The 20,511-nt window shown below is 40.2% G+C and overlaps 2 protein-coding genes across 2 annotated transcripts; both read left to right on the top strand.

Annotated features, from left to right (window-relative positions):
• Positions 1-1,427: 1,427 nt before the first annotated feature.
• Positions 1,428-13,244, top strand: LOC310945996 (serine/threonine-protein phosphatase 2A 55 kDa regulatory subunit B alpha isoform). Its single transcript, XM_083912264.1, has 10 exons — positions 1,428-1,663; positions 2,068-2,145; positions 3,835-3,932; positions 4,203-4,368; positions 4,519-4,631; positions 5,318-5,495; positions 6,942-7,106; positions 8,191-8,360; positions 8,545-8,636; positions 9,205-13,244. Exons 1-10 carry the CDS (start codon positions 1,657-1,659, stop codon positions 9,482-9,484), a joined length of 1,347 nt encoding a protein of 448 aa, XP_083768390.1. The 5' UTR covers positions 1,428-1,656; the 3' UTR covers positions 9,485-13,244.
• Positions 13,245-14,973: 1,729 nt separating this feature from the next.
• On the top strand, positions 14,974-19,440 carry bnip3la (BCL2 interacting protein 3 like a). The gene is made up of 6 exons (XM_083912268.1): positions 14,974-15,055; positions 16,105-16,375; positions 16,468-16,549; positions 16,646-16,752; positions 16,868-17,017; positions 17,908-19,440. The coding sequence occupies exons 1-6, from the start codon at positions 15,004-15,006 to the stop codon at positions 17,954-17,956; spliced, it is 711 nt and encodes a 236-aa protein (XP_083768394.1). The 5' UTR covers positions 14,974-15,003; the 3' UTR covers positions 17,957-19,440.
• The last annotated feature ends 1,071 nt before the right edge of the window (positions 19,441-20,511 follow it).

The following is a 20,511-nucleotide window of genomic DNA, read 5'->3' as shown; positions in this document are numbered from 1 at the left end:
GCATCAGAACTGACATGTCAGTGTTTTCAAACCAATCATTTTAACCTCTGCTTACCCTCTTACCATCACAGTTTAGCTCATAACTTATAAACGTGCCTATGTAGCAGGATGATACTGGAACAAAAATATGAAAGGCAATGCTAAACTTATTTGAAATGACATTTCACAGATATTAAAAGTTTAAGTGTTTTTTGGTGTTATATTAATTTAGTTATTAATGTTCTGTATCTGGAGAGTTCTCCAAGTACCACCAGAGAGAGCTTGAGTACCACCAGTGGTGCAAGTACCACAGTTTGAGAACCAGAGATCTAGAGGGTCAACCTGGGCCCCAGCAAAGGACACATGTGGCTAAACTTCAGTTTGCACGATGGGAACAGTTAGTTTGTTATTCACTTTTAAATCTTTGCACTGAGCAGCCTTTTAAAAAGTAGCCCTCTCCAAAACTGATTTCCAGCAGGTACGAGAAACTGGCAGATCCTGTTCATAGTTCAGTGGCAGCTGCAGGTGGCATGACTTGTCAAAGTGCAAACACTACATTTGATATTTTAGTGCGTCAGGAGCAGCACCACAAAAATGTACACATAATTATCAACGAACAAACATTATGAATGACATTTGAATGATCTTACCGCTTTGATTAAATATTTGAGATATTTAAAAGTACATTTTCTCTTCCTGAATTAAACTTTATATAAAATCCAATTAAATATTTTGGCTTCACTCTTTCCCCCAAAAAACTTTATTTACAACAGTTCAGTACATTGCAATTTCTTGTATTAATATTGAATTTAAAGTCCTCAAAAACATTACAAACATATTCAAAACGGCAAGGCTCTATTGACAATACAATACGGTACAGACATGAATAAGTAAAAATTGAATTAAGAACACAGTACATACATAATAAAGTAAAAATATTTAAAGTTTTTTAACAAGGGGAAAACAGTTGAATTAGTTAGGGAACACAGTCGGGAAGTGTTAAAAAATGTTATATATTTTTTGTGCTTTAATTCCATTTATCAATTTTAGAGATTTTACATATATTTCAAATCCATTCAGGATTTTTTTTTTTTATTTGGCTTCACTTTTGCCCTGAAACCAAAAACTACCCCTGTGTGCGCAGGTTTGCTCGATTTCATTCACTGAAACGATCCACGTGGGCGGGGTTAACGGCATTTCATGGTTTTCAACAAAAACAAAGAAAGTCCTCATAACTTTTAAATGAAAATAAACCGCACTATAAACCAGATACCCGTGTGGTCCCAGGGGACAGGAGAAATAAACACCTCGCTGAGGTCTCAGGAGTGCAGAGACAGTCTCATGCTGCACCCTCGGGCGCCGCTCTCTCTGTGTGATGCCGCTGAACGCCGCCCGCGCTGCGCCATTTTGAAAATGCTGGGAGAGGCAGAGGCGAGGGAAATCTCAAAGTAGAGTGCAAAGTCTAAAATTCACTGCTGAGGATTGCTGTTTACTCCCTTTGCTTGAAAAACGGTTCCGTGTTGTCCTATATCAACTGGGACGACCACTTGCACGGTCTTTCTCCCGGGTGTATTCCTCCGCTGCTGATCGGTCAGAACCGCACCGACCCGGGTCAGCACTGCTCCAGTCCAGGGCCCGAGCCCGCTGCAGAGACACCCTCTGTCTGAGACGCTCACCATGGCAGGTAAAATCGAGAGCAAACGCTGTCAGAGTGTGAGGTTTGAGTATCATTCAGCATTAATCTCCTTTCCGTTACAGATGATTGTTTGTCGCCGGTGTGGTTAACCAGCACAGGCTAACTATAGCAAGCTAGGATACTCACAACATGCTAGTGTATGTCATTAACCGTGTAAAAGTGAGAGTTTTCCACTGCAAACTATCTTCAACTATGTCCTGTGCATGTGAATATGCTCTGCCAGTCAAAATATGTAACACTAACGTAAATATGTTAAAGTGTATGAAGTAGCGGGCGGCCTTGTTCTCGTATTACTGACTTTAGCTTCAGTTAGCACCAGGCTAACGCGTGTAAAGTTGTGAGTTGTTATGATGATGGTGGTGTGGTAAAGCTCGGGTTTGTGTCTCGTGCAGGGACCGGTGGTGGGAACAGTGATGTGCAGTGGTGCTTCTCCCAGGTCAAAGGAGCCATAGATGATGATGTCGCTGAAGGTAAGTCCATGTGGTGGTCACTGAACAGATGCTAACCTCCATCAGGGATGGAAATTCACTTTTTGTGGCTGGTGGATCATTGTTTTTTAGGCTGGTGGTGAGTGAAGCAAAGCTGGCAGCCACTTGCATATTATACAGATGCTGCTAATTTCCGACCCTGACCTGCACAGTGTGTTTTCAGCATAGCTTTAATGCTACTGCTACACTTTTTGTTCGAGGTTTCATGCAAAGTTGTATGAGTGGTCGGTATTTTAGAGCATTAACCTGTTTTGCACTGAAGAGGAAGGGTCATTGGTGTGGCACGTAACTTGATAATAGTCCAGTGGGCCTTTTACAGACTGAAAGGCTTACAACATTTATCTATTTTTGGAAGTATTGCTGCAGAATGTCAGCAGTCACTACTTTTACAAATCCACAGAGTGCATCTGTCCAGTGTGTGCAATGTAATGTTTGCATGATTGGGAGTGAAATGCATATGTATCAATATTCAATAGTGGCAGGTTTTTATCTCTGCGGGACAAGAGCTTTTTTTCCCCATTCAGTTAATTTATTTGGTTGAGCAATCAGCCTATTTTGGTTAAACTTTCACAGGTTGCACGGAATACATTAAAGTCCAATTGACCAAGTCAAAATGATAACTTTCCCCCTTAGCTCTATTGGTATCCAGCCATGCAGATGGTCTTGCATTTTAAAACTTATGCTGCAAACCCAATATAATGAAGGTGAAGGGAATGTCATTTCTGGTGCCTAAAGCATCATCAAAGACTTGAAATGAAATCTTGACAACAAAGTGTCTTTCCAGAAACACTGTCTTGGCTACTTGGGATTATTCACATTTGGGACAGCCTTCATTGGACTATTTTCTACCAAATAGTAGTTCCCACTTGACACCACAGATGACAATGATGTCTGTGATTATCCCAACTAACTGGAACATTGTTTTGGTAAATATGCTATGCTATAGCCAGATACCACGAGGGTGAGACAATCACTTCTGGGGGAACTGATTCTTGCAGTGCTGTAGATCATAACACAGTAGATGAGGCTACTTAACGCAAAGCAAGTATGCAGAATCAGAGCTTGTGGAGTAGGTGATTGTATCTACATAAGATACTGTGGTTTTTACTTCCTATAGGAACAGAAAAAAACTGGTGGATTGTAACAACCCTTTCCCCCATTGTCCATTGAGATAACTCATAACTGCCCTAAACACTTACAGTATGTTTACAGTACATGATGGACTACACAGTTGTTTACAGTAAGCTTTGCCTGAGAACAAGTATAAATGTGGGCCTCTCCTTGTGTCAATACATAGCAGTACATAAACTGAAAACTTAACAGTACAATTGTGTAATAGTTGCAGAAGTACTCTTGTATCATGTGAATACTCATGTATTATGTGAGAGTTTGTATGGAGTCAGATCGTATCAGGCACTTTTTGTGCTGTGTCAAGAGAGGAACAACGCCATAGTCTGTCTATTTTAAGGATTGCATTAGCTCAGAATAATGCCAGCCTGTAAACAGGGATTTATTGTCATACTGTAGGTTTTGATGAGAATGCTTGTCTTTGGGAGGAAATTTATCGTTAAACCTGAAAAACCGTGCATACAGAATAGACTACCTACTGCAAATTAGACTCTGCAGCTAAGTGAAAAAACAAATAATCTAATTACACTACCTTATTGACAGCTGACATCATATCTACTGTTGAATTCAACCACTCTGGGGAGCTACTAGCCACTGGGGACAAGGGGGGCCGTGTCGTCATCTTTCAGCAAGAGCCAGAGGTGAGTGTTGGTGACTCATCTGACTAAACCTAATGTCAAACAGTGTAATTTTGTTTTTTCACTATTGGTAAATTCATAACTTTATTAACTGGTTGTACATTTTACTGAATTTAGAATTTATACGCCAGTAAAACCATTTAAAATGAACACCACCACTGTGGCTTTTGATCATGTATGAGCTGAAGCGCTCACTCTTGCTCACAGTATAGGTCTATTTCTAGCATAATCATACTTGGACTTCACTCTGATCTGCTGTCTGTCGTTGTTTAGAGTAAGAATCAGCCACAGTGCAGAGGAGAGTACAATGTTTACAGCACCTTCCAGAGCCATGAACCTGAGTTTGACTACCTGAAAAGCCTTGAGATCGAGGAGAAGATCAACAAGATCCGATGGTTGCCTCAGAAGAATGCAGCACAGTTCCTTTTGTCTACAAATGGTAAGTAAGCCAGCATATTCTAATTAATTTGATCCAGTCTGCAGTGAGTGTGAGTTGGTGGTATTTAGTTATTTTAACCTGAAACCTCTCCATCTGTGACACCGTTTGGCAGTGATTAACGTAATCTAAACTGCTCTTTCTCATTGGCAGACAAAACCATAAAGCTGTGGAAAATTAGTGAGCGTGACAAGAGGCCAGAAGGCTACAATTTGAAGGAAGAAGATGGGAGATACAGAGATCTCAATACTGTCACAACTCTACGGGTGTGTATACATTACTATAAATCACTGTAGTGTTGATCATGTATGTATTATTAATTATGTTATTAACCATGTTCTGATATGATGTTATTGACTGTTATTATTATTATTGACTAGATCAGGGGTGTCAAACTGATCCAGTAAAGGGCCGCTGTGACCCTTTACTGGATCAGTTTGACACATGTGGTTTAGATTCATGCAGGCATTAATTATCGATTCTTGCGATTACCAATGCAGCAATAAATGATATTAATTACACCTTGTCAAATTAGTCAAAATGCCTGCTCTGATCTTTTCAGCTGCAGCTTCACTCCACTTTTTACTTCCGGGTCATGTTTAGCCTTCAGTTCGGGACAAACTGATCTATATTTATTGAATAGTTTCCAAATATAGACTGAGTTTAACAGACTAGCCCGTGACACTGAGGCTAGAACCTTTTTTCTGTGTCAGTATTAGTGAAACTTTTTTTTTTTTATCTTCCACACTACCAGCAAAATGTAAAAAATGGACAAATATAGAATATTGTTGGACGTATCTGGCAACCAGTTTGGGACATGTTTCTACTAGTTGGTGAAAATCCCTTTTAAAAAAAAAAAGAAGAAATTGTTATTTATAAGATCTGAAGACAATATGATTGCTATACACTTTCCCTGAAATCAAAGTGATACTAACCCCGCTCCTCTCTCCAGGTACCAGTCTTCAGGCCCATGGACTTGATGGTGGAAGCCAGCCCTAGACGAGTGTTTGCAAATGCTCACACCTACCATATCAACTCCATCTCAGTCAACAGTGATTGTGAGACGTACCTGTCTGCAGATGACCTGCGCATTAACCTGTGGAATCTGGAGATCACAGATCGCAGCTTTAGTATCCTTTTATTCTTCTATGCACCTAATTGACATCATTTCCCATGGTTCAACTTAAATTACTTCTCCAGTGAAGGAAAAACGGGCATCACAAGACTAACTGTGCTGAGAAATGCAACCTGACTATACAAATATCTCCCATGTGTGTAGTGAAAAAAAAGTGTCAAACGTTGGTTCATTTTAAGTGACCAGAACTTTGCAAGAAGTTTAGATTTTTCTGTGTGAAATAATGAATGCTATGCCCTGGTTAGTTTAGTTCTGTCCTTTGATGTAGCTCTGACTTAAGCCTGGCATCCCCAGACTAATTCCAAGTGCTTATTACTGTGGGCCCTCTCTGGTTCGTCTGGCATCGTGACATGAAATTGCGGTTTCGCTGTTTAAAAACATACACGAGTCAGTGAGCGCCGCGGGGGCCGGGCCATAGTCGAACTAACACCATTCACGCTGTATGCGCGGTGTGCTCCACTGTTGCAAAGAGGCATTATAACCTCTTTAGCCTTCTCCCTTGATACCATATGGTCTATGGTTGTACTGTCGTTGCTGAAAAACTGTGGATAAATTTCGCAGATTGACTCGTTTCATTATCAGAATCTGATCGATTTCAGTCTGATAACATTTGGGAAAGTCTCGAAGAGCCTTCTGATATCAGACTAGGCCCTCTCAGTTCATTTTTAAGGGCCATTACAACAGTGCAGAGCAAAGTGCTTCTGGATGCAATTAGATAGACCTACAACCATAAACATGACCCACAACCAATTTGAGCAACAAATCGCAGAGCTTGCTCAGTAGAAACGGCGGCGTGGTAAGAAACTTTATCAAATTACACTTAACCGTGCATTAAAATGAGCTCTGACTCAACCAAAGTAAAGTCCCCTACATGCATCCTGTTCTCCTGTCCATGGGGCATCGGTCAAATTGGACACAGAGTGTGTAACTTGGTCCCTGCAACAACAGCAAAACCCACTGAATATTTTTCTGTACCATGTTAAGTCAGTAAATTAATCAGTCCTATTCATTATAAAGTGGTTCTGCTTAAAAAAAAAGTATTAGTTTTAAGGCAGATCAAGCATTAATAAAAAAATAAATGACTGAATTGGTTTGTATTGCCTGCTACAGTGGCATATACAGTATTTGATTGTACCACCAGATGTCTCCAAAGTGAAAATTACTTCGGCTTCAACACAGAGAAACAGTGCATTCACAAAATAGAGCATTGTTGATGGTGATGCCTAACTTGTGTGAAAATATTTTTTGTAACCATATCAATGTCTAAAAATCTGTTTTTGCTGACCCATGTTGAGCATTTTGAGTCACTGGGACAATTGCAGGCTGGGTTCCTACTAGTTAAAAGCTTAAACACGTTTTCTTTCATTTTATTTCTGTAGGATTTCCTTTTCACTTATGGAAATGTCTGTTTATCCCTATGACCTTAACCTCACCTCTAAAGATATCGTTGACATTAAGCCAGCCAATATGGAGGAGTTGACGGAGGTGATCACAGCAGCAGAGTTCCACCCCAACCAATGCAACACTTTTGTCTACAGCAGCAGCAAGGGCACCATTCGCTTGTGCGACATGAGGGCATCAGCACTGTGTGACAAGCACGCCAAACGTAAGCCCATTTCATTGATGCTGTGTGCCTGCAGGGGAGCTGTTCAGTTCTGAGGTGTGCTTCTGGTATGCCTAAAGCTAAATTCCCACTACTTCCAGTGTCATCAATTCGCTGTACTATACACACTACACAGCTTGCCGTCTTGCTTTCACACCACCTGACACACTACTAGATCAGAGAATGCTGTCACAGCGTTTTGGGGAAAGTACTTTGCTATCACTAGATAGCTTTGTTGCCACTTTCCACCTGCAGTCAGAGCTCCGGCGGGAGGCAGAGAGCTGCACCCCCGGCTGCAGTGGCTTCTTCTCCGGCCAGTCTGTGTTCTCGCTGTAGTAGGAAGACCGTGCTTTTAAGCATAACAAGAGCCTGGCAATACCTGATCAACCAATTGTGAGGCTTTTTCATGAAGGGCAGTCGCAATAGTGTATTTATCACTTGTTCACGTGAGTAGCGTTCAAGTCCTGGACATTTTGGTCTGGAGGTAGCTTTTCTACCAACTGAGTTACAGCATCTGCTAAGAAATTGACTTAGTTTACACTTTCCTGAGGCAAAGTCTCAATACACCTGTGTGAGATGGCAAGTTTTGTAAAAGGGGAAAGGTTGTATCAAATACTCAGTCATCAGTTATCTTTACCATGCTTTGGTAGAGGAACATCTTTGAACCAACTTATCACAGTAATAAAAGCACAGGTATAAATAATGAAATGAATAATGTCTGAATTCCATTTAGCTGCTTAGATTTCAGGACCATGTTATTGTGAATGCTGAAACTGTCACTTTCACTGGAACACTTGACTAGAACAGAGTTTGTCGGCCCTCCCCTCGTTATTTAAGGGGCATACCCCCAAATCTGCTATCTCTGTTTGATTTTTTTTTAAGTTTAGAGGAAGCAGGCTTGATGAATCATGGTGTGTCTGGGAATATGTGGTAAAATTAGAACAATATCTCTCTGCAGTGATCACCCTAGCAAAACGGAGGTCTACATGTTACTGCATTAAATGGTGCACGGCTGTCTAAAATTGTAGCCTGTCATTGCAGTAAGTGAGGGTATATTAATGACATGCATCCTTTTTATTTTTTTAAGAGTTTGAAGAGCCAGAGGATCCAAACAATCGTTCGTTCTTTTCTGAAATCATCTCATCCATCTCTGACGTAAAGTTCAGCCACAGTGGACGCTACATGATGACCCGGGACTACCTGTCTGTCAAAATCTGGGATCTCAACATGGAGTCCCGGCCAGTAGAGACATATCAGGTCTGTGACTGTTGCCATGCCAAGTCAAAAATGATATGAAATGCTGTGTCAGTTTTCTCTGCAGATTGTAAGGCCTGACAATTATACAGAAGTCATCACAATATTCAAGTCTCTTGCAATGTTGTTCTCGCTCTTCCTCGACTGTTAATTGTAACTACATCTCTTTGTCACTTTCTTTTTACAGGTGCATGAATATCTCAGGAGTAAATTGTGTTCACTTTATGAGAATGACTGCATCTTCGACAAGTTTGAGTGCTGTTGGAATGGGAACGACAGGTGTGTATTTAGTCTTTTATATATCAGGATCAAAAGATACCTTTTGGAGAACTGTTGCTACTCTGCTTGAGAAAATAATATTTGGTTCCACTTTCAATATGTATGACGCGTGCAAATGTTTTGAGCGGACCCTTATTTGACGCAACCAAACAACCACCAACTGGTCTTATCAGTTACTCTGGTTATCTGCTCAGTGCAGATATAAGGCTACACATGAGATCATAATTTTGGTGGCAGAGGGGTGGACTGCATATGCTCCTGTTCGTGGTTCATGCCATAGAACAAAACATTTTTTGGCTTTTCGATTCATTATTGACGAATGATGTGGTGTAGCATATAGGGCTGAGTCATCTTTTTAATAAATTTTTTATGCTGAATGACTTATTTCAAAGAAACTCATGATCACATCTCCTCATCACCTATTGAAAACAAGATTTTGAATGATTCTTTGTGGAGAAACTCAACTAATCGATAAATAGTCAGAATCATGAGTGTTAGTTGACCAAGAATTTCTTTAATCAGGGACTGTCTCTGTACCATCGCTCACTCTTATGTTGTCTCTCTGCAGTGTTGTGATGACGGGTTCCTACAACAACTTCTTCAGGATGTTTGACCGAGGCTATCGACAGGACATAACCTTAGAGGCGTCGAGGGAGAACAGCAAACCACGATCTGTCCTGAAACCTCGCAAAGTAAGCACAGGTGGGAAGCGCAAAAAGGATGAGATCAGTGTAGACAGTCTGGACTTTAACAAGAAGATCCTCCACACTGCCTGGCATCCTCTGGACAACATCATTGCTGTAGCCACCACCAATAATCTGTACATATTCCAGGAAAAACTGAACTAGAATTTGTTGAACCGCTCAGATCCCAGTTTTTTCCGCTTGAGCCCCCACGCTCTGATACAGGTATACAAACAATATCCGTCTGTCTTTGGCTAAATCCCCAGGTCTTGATATGATCTGCCTTCAGAGACTTTAGTATTGAATGTGGCCAGACTTACTCTGTCAACATAAAACAGTGGCATTAACACATTACATCCAAGCAGGCCATCACAGGCACATTTTCCATATGTATGACAAATATGAACATGCATGGTTTGTAGATCTGAGTCTGGGATTTAGTGTCATGGGTTTCCTCCCTTTACCAAGTTATTGTTTGCAACTCCACTACATCCCAAACCAAAGGGAAATGTGTTAAATACACACATATTTGGCTAGTTTGTTTTCATTATTCGTTTGTGCCATTGTGACATAATTCATTTGTATGTCATAGTTACCATTTGTTGAGATTCTGTAGCTACCATGTTTTATAAGTTTGAATATGAAATTCTTTCCACTGTTTCTGCATCTTTCTGTCACCAAGTTCCTCTTCGTGCTGGTCTGAATCGCAGCTAATACAGGCTGTCAACACTCCACATTTGCCCTAAGTATTTGTCAAGTTGCCAAGTTCACTCATCACTTTGTTCCTAATGTACAACATGGTGTTAAAGGAGTATTCTCGTGTTTGGCTCACCCCCTAAAAAATAGTGCATACCCTGCATTACTGCTGACCATTGTCCGCTGCATACCAATATCTATTAGATATTCACATTAAATTCTCGACAGTAAGAAAGTCGACTTGAAATCTGACTTGACATGTGTTCCATCACAGTGAGCCGTTTGTTGTCTTTGATTGCAATGATGCAGTTGCAATCCAGGAACACTTACTCAAGCGTATCATAGCATCTGACCCAAAAAGACGGTTAAAGTTTCTATTTAAGACCACTGGATGAGCATCTCAGACAAAACAACTTGGTACAGAGTTGTTTAAGTAAACATCAGTAACGTATTGAGCTGAGGAGCAGTTTCTTCGATCTGCTGAGTAACATAAATCCATGGCACATTATTATTATTATCTTGCTAGCATGAACATATCCACATCAGGTTTACAAACCAATCCCTGGTCTCAGCTGTATTACCAACACCTGACTAAATGTCCCCTAAAAGTGTGATCTCAAGCAAGTTTCAGGTCTGTAAGTTGATTTTCATTGTTTATTGAAATGACTACATCTAGGAAAATGGTCAGCAGTAAACTATATATCATTTCTAGTTAATGGCCAACAAAAACGTTTAAAAAAAACAACCAAACACCAATGTAGTCCTTTAACGTGGTCACAAGAATGGCGTTGCGCACACGTTTGTCAGGTATTGCGATAGTTGAAAGAGGGCTAATCATGCCAAAGTAACCAGTATATAAGTAACCACTATACACTCTAAAGTTATATTCATTTAAAGCAGTCTTGCAGACAGCGTGCCCCTGGTCATGTGTGGACCACCATATAGCTCAGGACAAAAGCTTAGATAGGTGGAAGGGCATAATGGCGTGATCTAGCCTAATTCTCTCGTGGTCGGTGGCGCCAGAATTGTGCACCGCTGCCAGCTTCCCCACAAAGCCTGTTGTGTTGCAGTTTGATCTATCGCTTTAATCTCTGGATCTAGTTTCTGTTTGTAGAGGTTTTTTTTATGATGTTTTGTACTGTACCCAATGATAAAAGATGAATAATCACTATAGCTGATTTATTTTTGTATAAATTAAGGCAATAGGATTACAGTCTGATCACTGTAGTTTCTTTTCCCTGTCTCGGACTGATTGTAGATGGAAGGTCACCCGATCTGGTAACCTTACGGTCTTGACTCTGGGACATTTTGTTCATTCTGGCGGGTATTTCTTTAAAAGCTAAGCTACTTTTTGTGACATCAAGGCAGTGTGATGTTTTTCTCACTTTGGATGTCGAAAGAAAAGTACTTTCAGGTGTTAGTACCTCTGTAGTCATAAGCACTATAACATTTTTTTTTTTAATTTGGCTGACTGTAACTGATGTTTATGTAGAACTTTTTTGGTGCCTCAGAGTTAATTTGGATCTTAAAGTTCTGTTTTTGTGCCATGGTTTTTGTTTCTGAGTCCTTTTTGCTCGCTGTGAAAGAATAGGCCCGTTTGGGTCTAAATGGGAAAGACATTTTAACGTGTAAGACATGTAATGGTAAAACTGTAAAATTAAAGTCTCTCTAAAGCTAGTCAAATCAGTTGACTAGGCAGAGTTACTGATGTTTGAATCATTTTAGGGAACATCTTCTTTCCTGTGATGCAGGAGAACCGACTTGTTTATTTAAAAAGGAGAATTTGTGAACCCCTTGGTTTGCAGGTGATTGTTGTAATGAAGTGGTTTATACTGACTGTACTGAACATGGGAAAATACTTTTTAAATATAACTGCTGTTTCTCTGCTATACTATGCTTCAGTCACGCGCTGCAAATTCTCTTCTGGAGCAAACGGGTTGATTATAGCACAGTTTTCCACTTCACTAGAAATTACATGTTGATGGCAGATTAAGCCATTAAATTTAGGCATGAAGCTTAGTGATTCACTGGATCGTATTTAATGTGTCACTCCTACCTTTAGAGAACTGATTTCCAGTCACTACGATGCCACCAAAGTAACCACCCATCTTCATACGGTGGGGTTAAGCTACCGTCGAGTGTTTCTCTCAGGACTTTGAGTAAGGTCCTCTAGTATTGAGACAATTTGCTATTCTTTTTTTTTTCAATTATTTTGCTACCTTTTGAAAAATAACTTCTCTTTAGTACCTGATTCAAGGTTGTGTGAGGGTCATTCAAGTCATTTGCCTCATGTCATGTATGTATGAACCGGCATAACGCCGCACCTTTGTCCCATTCCACGGTCAAAGACGATCCAATCGGTTAGCCACCAATCAACTGGGAGAGTTGTCCAATCAAAATATAAGCTCAGCGATCAGCCTTGTCCAGCATTTACACAGTCTCTGTTAAATAGATATTTGCTCTAACAACCTGTTGGGAGACGTGTGGGGAAAAAAGAAATCTGTATAGAAACGAAAGTGGCTCAGGAGTGGCACATTTGTGAGGTAACATCGGCTTTGAAAAATCCCATATTTGTAGATACAGCGGAGATGCAGTCATTCCAGTCTGCAGGTGTGTTGGAGCATTAGTGGAAAAACGGTGACGTTCATAAAAAAAGAATCCACTAACCAATAATCTTCTTCACTTTCCCCCTCATTTTGTCTTTATAGCTATCGTTCAAGGCTATAGTGTAAACCACACAGATATTCAGAAGAACCCTAATGCCTTATAGCATTAAGAAGATATAAGATAATCAAGTATGTTTCTTGAACTCTCTGGCGTGCCAGACGGGAAACTGCTCAGGGGAATTTACTGCTGCTCTGTGATCAAAACATGTACCTTTTAATTAAAGGAAAAAAACAACAACTTTAAAACTGCCTTATTTACAGGTGGATCACACACTTTTTGAAATTCAAGTCGCTATAATGGTTTTTGAACATGAGCCTCGGGTCGGCGAAACTTGCCCTGTACATACAAAGGATCAAGAAATCTCAAGGAAACGGTCTAAATTTGAGTTATGAGGTTTCTCCACTTGAAGCAGCATTATATACATATCTGATGTATCACAGGAGTTAAAACGAAATGCACTTTTTATTTTTGTGAATTTCAATAATTTGTATGTTTTTTGTTACTTTCTTTCAAGGGGCTCTTGAATAAAGATTGTAGGAGAGTATTGGTGATCTGTTTGGGAGGGAACTACAGATGGTTCATTGTACAGCTATGTTTGTCTCTGTCAAATGGAATAAAGTACGATTTAGATGAAAAGTAATAAAGAATTTCCGACCTTAATTCTGAATAAAAATGACAAAACCGCTTTGTGTATGGAAGATAATGAATGTGCTGTAAATTTAGACTTGATCAAGATAGGAATTGTTATAGTGGAGCATGTTGTTCTTATAAAACTAAGCATAACATACTATTTAAAAAAAAAAAACAAAAACATGGTGAGTCTTATATTAGGCCTATTTCTCTCTAGGGCAGAGTTCCTCCAGTGCTTTCAAAAGGACATAATGTGATCAAATACCTGCAGTGTTGCCAGCTAGTTCTGCTTTTACTAAAATTCATAATACATCAACAAGACCCTTTTATAGAACTGGAGGAGGGGTGTTTTAAAGTAGACCCATCCTCTACAAACCTGCAGGAAACTAATGAAAATGTCTGCCTCGTCAAATTAAGAGCCAACCCTGCACAGTCTCAGGAGGCTCAGACAGGTTCTGTACTCCTGCGCATCAGCTAGTGAGGACCTAATGTCCTGCACTCAAAATGTACTCAAGTGAAATTACAAAAGTATTAGCATCAAAATGTACTTAAAGTAAAAGTACTCATGCAGAATTGCCTGTTTCAGAATAATATATTACTGGATAATAATTATTGATTGACGAATGTAAATATCTAATGTTTGCAGCTGATAAATATTGGGCCAATTTCACTTTTCATTAATTAATCACTGTATACGGCTGTGTAGCTTAATCCAGTCGTTCTCAAACTTTGTACATGACGTTCCACCTCAGTTAAAATCAGGCTCTCTCAAGTACCATCACTTAGACCAAAATTTAAATACAAGAGCATAGACCGACACTATTCAGCTACGGACAGTAAGGTTTATTCCCTAATCAGAAGATTATTTATTGTTGATTGTCTTCACCTACAGGCACGCTGTAGAAAGGGTAGCATCAGGTTCTTGAGAGTACCACAGTTTAAGAACCAGTGGCTTAATTTCTAACAATTTATCATGAGTTATTTGTTGGCAATATTTGGTATTAATCTTAATCTGTGAAGTTACCAAAGTTACCAAATAAATGTAGTGGAGTAAAAAGTGCAATATTTATTTTGAAACGTGGAAGTATAAAGTAGCATAAAATGGGATCACCCAATCAAAGTACAAGTACCTCAAATGATAAAGTACAGTGCTTGAATAAATGTACTTAGTTACTTTCCACCACTGTAGAATTTGCAATTTCACATTTTCTCGCATACATGCATAAATTACACTTTTTATTTTATTTATTTTTATTTATTAATTTGCATAATAAAAAACAAACCAACAAAGATAACTACACAAAGCAAAGTGGCATAATTGAATATACCTACCTGTATGTATATATATATACAAATAATAGACAGATATGCAGGATCGGCCTGTATTCAGCCTTAGGTTTCCACAGCCTGGTCAGTCAGACAGGTCCTGAGGCTGCATTTGGGAGGTGGACTGAGCTGCAATTACAATAAAGCTGATTATTTAAACACTTTACACTCAAGATTGCCTCAGCCCAACACTTCAGTCTTTTTTCCTGACATGCATTATGGAAATTAAATAACAAAAAGGACCCATCACTACCTAAGGCTTGTTTTTGGTCTCTTATCTGTTTGGACTGGACAGATCGAGCGCATGCGCACATTATAGCTGGGCTGCGCGTCATGTTGATGAATACTAACACTGGGTAGTCAACATGTCTACCGCTGCTGCTCAACAAAACAATAACGAAGAGCCCGGACTTCACGGTACGTACCCCCGCCACTTCTCCCAGGCTCCGTCTACTTTAGGTATTCTTCACGAGTGTGTGTGTTTCTGATAATGTTTATGTAATTCAGTTTTTATTGCAAAAGTTACATCGGCTACAGTATTTCCTCTTCTTCTGGGAGGGGTGGAGAGTGACGTTCTTTGACGTCGCCTTAAAGTAGCCAATGGCGTTGCGAGAAATGTTTGACTGATGTAAACGGCAGCCAATCATGTCCGCGGGACGGCGATGGGCGGGCACTAGCCAAATGAAAACAACTTCGGGACAAAAGACGAAATAAATGTTGCTTTTATTTGATGCTGTTTTAAAAAAAATGCTCCAATAATGGGCAATATCACTCTCACTCGTTATGTAGTCGGTTTGCCTTAATATTCGACAGGCCACAGTCTTTCTAACTAAATATAAATGCTAAGACAATGGCAGGATGTTAGCTTTAGTGCCTGCAGACTGGCAGCTCCGAAAATGCATTAAAAACACTAAGAAAAGGTGTGTTCATGCTTGGATCGATAACCAGTGAAAAACGTTTGCTCAGATAGAAACATGGACCTGTGCTTTATATGTGTCAACAACACAGCTGGAAAAACATGTCCGGGCAAATTGTCTCCCACTGCACTCTGCAGTTATGCAAGACCTCACATGAGGGCATCATGATGACATACTCTGTAAATGTGCAATTGGTCGAAATGCACAAGTCATATGTCATTTTTAGAGAGCTCAAAACAGAGGAAATGGCGTCTCATGTTATCTACCATAAGGTTTACAATGTGTGCTAAGCCAAGTCCGCTGCCCATAACAGATTGCATAACCCTGCCTGGAAAAAAATGTGCAAGCTTTTTATGGGGCAGTGGCACATAGAAATGCATACTATAACGGTTGCAATGCACAATGTCTGTCCATTTAAATGCACAGCATCAGGAAATGTAGGTCAGCTGTTTCCATTTGAAAGGAAGCAGGGGTGTGTCCCTGAGTTAGATGTGAACACAACAAGCCTATTTACCTTCCTTTCCTCCTCTTGACCTTTGTGTTGCCAAGGCTCTTGGGTAGAGCTGGAGCTGAATGGGAACACAGGGGCCCAGGGCGTGCAGGCCGGCCTGCCAATGACACCCGCCGTTGACCAAATAAACGCCAATGCTGGCATGAGTGAAACGCTGCAGACCTTGGAAGTGGTGCCCGAGAGTGATGAAACCCTGATCGGAGGACTAGAGCATGTGCCGTCTTCCTCGTCGATCCACAATGGAGACATGGAAAAGATCCTCCTGGATGCACAGCATGAATCCAGCCAGAGTAGCTCCTCCTGTGACAGGTAGCAAAAAAAGTCCATTGTATGCGCTTTAAAGCTCAGACAAGCGTTCTTTGTTTGCATTATTTTTTGTTAATCCCAATTTGTTGACTCAGTCCTCACAGGCCACCAAGCCCAGATCAGGATGAGGGTCAGATAACTTTTGATGTGGAGATGCCCAGCCCTAGAGATAGTCAGGTAAAACAACATATTGAACTCGTAAAATTCAAACCCCCTTTCGAGTCTTTTTATTTGACCCTAAAAAGTCAAATTACCTTACCTCTACATTTGCAGTCAGAGGATGATGGCACAGAGAAGGACAGAGAAGAAGACATCCTGATGACCAAAGAAGTAGACTGGGTCTCTGATTGGTCCAGCAGACCGGAAAACGTTCCACCAAAGTAAGCAGACTCTCACTTCCACAAATATTCCCTAATAGTGGTTCAGGATATTGTTTTCAATTCTTTCATGAAGTTATTTGCATTAATTGGTTGTTTGATTGTCCCTTACTCCCAGGGAGTTCCACTTCAGGCATCCCCGACGTTCAGTATCTCTCAGTATGAGAAAGAGTGGAGTCATGAAGAAAGGGGGCATCTTCTCTGCTGAATTCCTCAAAGTCTTCATCCCTTCCTTACTCATCTCACACATCTTCGCTCTTGGCATCGGGTAAGTCTGAATTCAGGCAGTTCTTCTATCTTCATGTAGGGTTTGTCTTTGCATCGAAATGTTACATTTTCTCAGTATGTATTGTGGTGACTCAGAGTTTAGCATAGGGAAGGGTCAATATGGGCTGTGTCATTGTCAATTTATCAGTGCACTGCTATTTTGGTGTCCAAGATGACTTTCATTTATGTATCTGATGCCTCTCCGCTCATACGTGGGCCTCATTTATAAAACAGTGAAGGTGGTTCACTTCAGCAGCCTTATGGCAGACTTAACAGCTAGCCGCACCTGAATAGTGAACCTTCTCCTCTGCACTCTGAAGGTTTACGAGCAGAGTAGGTACCAGCGATTGTAGGAGGAGTCACCTGCAAGTTGTAACTATTTGCTTAGATAGGCTACTGCATTCAAAATAAAGAGATGACCTAAATGTTTCTGAAAACTTGTACAATCATTTTAAACGCCTGATATTGTAAAAAGCAAGTTTCCATGTCTTTTTAAAGTAGTAGTGCCGCTACTCTGCTGTTACAGCACTGACCAATCAGAGCAGACTGGGCTTTTTCAGGAGGGTGACTTAAAAAGACAGGCGCTAACATAGAGAGAGTCTGACAGAAGGTGAATAAAGGTATATTCAGACATATAGGATGAGAAAAATAATGTGTTTTCTTTCTACTTTAAAGCATGTAAACTTGTTCTCGTAGAAAACCACACAACCACAAACAATACACACAAACATGAAAACTAGTATAATAAGCGACCTTTATTTGATCAACTAATACGGACTGATGACTGATTTCTCGACTACATAATTAGTGTCACCATTGTCATTTCTCCAAAATGTTTGTATGCACCATCTAATTTTCCCCCATTCATTTACGGTATATATTTTTTCCTAGGGTGTACATTGGGAAGAGAATTGCCACAGCCTCCACCAGCTCTTACTGAACAGAAGACGAAGCAGTGCCTGGATGTTCTCCTGTCTCCAAGTGTCTCAACCATCCTCCTGTAGCCAAGCTGTCTCTCTACATCTAATTGTACGCCCACTTTCCCCCTCCTGTCAGCATTAAATTCTGTCACATCGTAGGTGTAGTCATAGAATTATACACATGACGTATTGTGGTTGCACTCCATCACATTTTGACACAGGGCAACATTGTACCCAGTAGCTGTCACCAACTTGCATCCAGTAGATTGACAGACTCTGTTATAGCTGCAAAAGGTTAGTCATCCTGTTCAACTCCAAAATATGTGACAAGGCTTTGATATCCAGTGGCTTTCAGGGTTGAAGTTTTCTCTACTTGTTTTTATGTTATGTCATGAGAAAATTTGGCCTTCTCTCAAGCTGCATCTCTCCACTGGTGTCTCAGTTGGCAGAATGTACGAACCAAAAATATGCGCCATATCTGAAAGTTACACAAATTGAATTGGCTCTGGGGAACAGAGGGGACTTTTATCGCCTTAACTTTTTGAGCGTAACATTCAAGGTGCAGTTATTTGGGAGGTGGGGAGCAAATGTTGCTGCACAGTGGGATTAGTTTTTAAATCCCACACATTTTTGAGGATAGAGGTTGTATCTTGTTGACTCCTGAGGGTTTCTTTTAAAAGCTTTGGTTTTTTTGAAGGTTGGAAAGCTCAAACATTGATCTAGTATGTAGCTCTAAAAATTTTACAGTGGGGATGTTTCAGTATATTATGATGGATGGCAATTTACCAGGGCCATATGCTATTTTTATTCCTTTTTGCCTACATATCTTTTTCTTTAACATTACATAGCAGCAACGGCAAAGTGCCAAATTTGTATCTTTCACCACTGCACACTGGTGATTTTTCAGTTTTTATTTTCTGATATGCGTAGGTATTTAAAGATGTAGATGTGAAAAAATAATTTAAGCTGTGATCTGCCCTACGTAATGGACACATTTTGACATTGTGTACTTTGTTTATACATATTAATGCATATTATACCCTTGTTATCACATAGCGTTGTGGCAGTGTACCTTATGTGTTTTTGCTGTTGTTTAACTGCTGCAGCGTCAGTGGCAGAAACCACCACAGAGGAAGGTATTTCCAGGGGCCTCATTTAAGAGTGTTATCTGACTTTTATGAAGATTACACTGTGCAATCATTTCACATAATATGATACAATAAACATTGTACAGTGTGTGTAGAAGAACCAGAGGAGCAATTCTTGAAGAAAATGCATGTGACTCCTGTAATATTGTTGCTGATTGAATGACTGGATGATTCTCCTGTCGGTGTAAGTAAAAGGATGGCATCTTAGAATCATGTGAAACAACACTCACCATAATGTACAATATCCACATTATTGGTTTGAAAGAGCATCACATGCATTTAGGCTTTTATGCATTATATAACTCATACTAACTCATAAACTGCACATGTTATCCTAACAGGCTTATGTACAGTTATCCAGTGTGTAATTTAATAAATAAAATAAATGCAAAGAATAGATAAGCCTTAATGCATTATTTGGGGCGGCAGTAGCTCAGTCCATAGGTGACTTGGCTGGGACCCGGAGGGTTGCCGGTTTGAGTCCCTGTGTGGACCATGAATGGAGCGTAGACTGGTGGCTGGAGAGGTGCCAGTTCATCTCCTGGGCACTGCCGAGGTGCTGTTGAGCAAGGCACAGAACCCCCAACTGCTCGGGGCGCTGGTCACTGACAGCCCCCTCGCTCTAACATCTCTCCATTAATTGCATGTATATAGGTCCTGTTTGTGCATGTGTGTGTATTTCGGGCCTGTGTGTGTGTAACATGAATAATAATAATAGAGTGAAAAAATTGAATTTCCCCCGTTGCGGGACTATTAAAGGAATTCTTCTTCTTCTAAAACCATAATAAATACAAAATGGCATATAATCATTATGGACAGAAGTTGAGCATTTTATGTTTTGAATGGACTTTGTACTGAATACAGAGGCTGAGACATAAATACAGTTGCCGTCTATGAAAGGTAATTAATTTACATTTCATTGTGTTTTACAAAGACATGGTACAGAACAATAATAATAGTATGAAAGAGAATGTGTGTGATTACTGAATGTCAAGGTAGGTTTTCAAGAAAAATCCATCATCAAATTACTTTCTCCTGCCTGGTGTTACCATTCATACATCCAAATTCACGTCCTTCCCAGGTAATTTGGGTCAAGGGTTTAAACTCAACACAACTAAATGTCCCTTTACTCCTGTGGTAACCTCGATGTAAACACAATCCAAGAGAAATTCCATGTTACTTACTTATTTAGTTGCTACGTTTTTCATACAAGACGTATAAAATAGCTACATGCATGTGCACTCTCTGGTATACACAGCGGCCCACTGAACAGTTCCACAGTTTGGGGTTAAGGCTCAAGCTTAAGGGCTTCTCATTTGTGGTAATAACAGAGGGACAAGTGCCACTCTTTGACTTTCCCCATGCAGATTTATCCAGACGGTTCATAGGGTTCAAACTGGCAACCCTTTGGTAACAGGCCCACTTGT

The sequence above is a fragment of the Echiichthys vipera genome (assembly GCF_963691815.1).
Source record: "Echiichthys vipera genome assembly, chromosome: 4".
Classification (NCBI taxonomy): Eukaryota; Metazoa; Chordata; class Actinopteri; order Perciformes; family Trachinidae; genus Echiichthys; species Echiichthys vipera.
The sequence above is the reverse complement of the archived record's forward strand: the minus strand, read 5'-3'. Positions and strand labels throughout refer to the sequence as shown.

Bases quoted from the DNA above. Each gene is read 5' to 3' on its own strand.
- bnip3la (XM_083912268.1), top strand. From the start codon at position 15,004: ATGTCTACCGCTGCTGCTCAACAAAACAATAACGAAGAGCCCGGACTT. The intron at 16,550-16,645 runs GTAAAACAACAT...CTACATTTGCAG, and splicing joins CCAGCCCTAGAGATAGTCAG to TCAGAGGATGATGGCACAGA. The intron at 17,018-17,907 runs GTAAGTCTGAAT...ATTTTTTCCTAG, and splicing joins ATCTTCGCTCTTGGCATCGG to GGTGTACATTGGGAAGAGAA.
- LOC310945996 (XM_083912264.1), top strand. The intron at 4,632-5,317 runs GTGTGTATACAT...TCCTCTCTCCAG, and splicing joins ATACTGTCACAACTCTACGG to GTACCAGTCTTCAGGCCCAT. The intron at 7,107-8,190 runs GTAAGCCCATTT...TATTTTTTTAAG, and splicing joins GTGTGACAAGCACGCCAAAC to AGTTTGAAGAGCCAGAGGAT.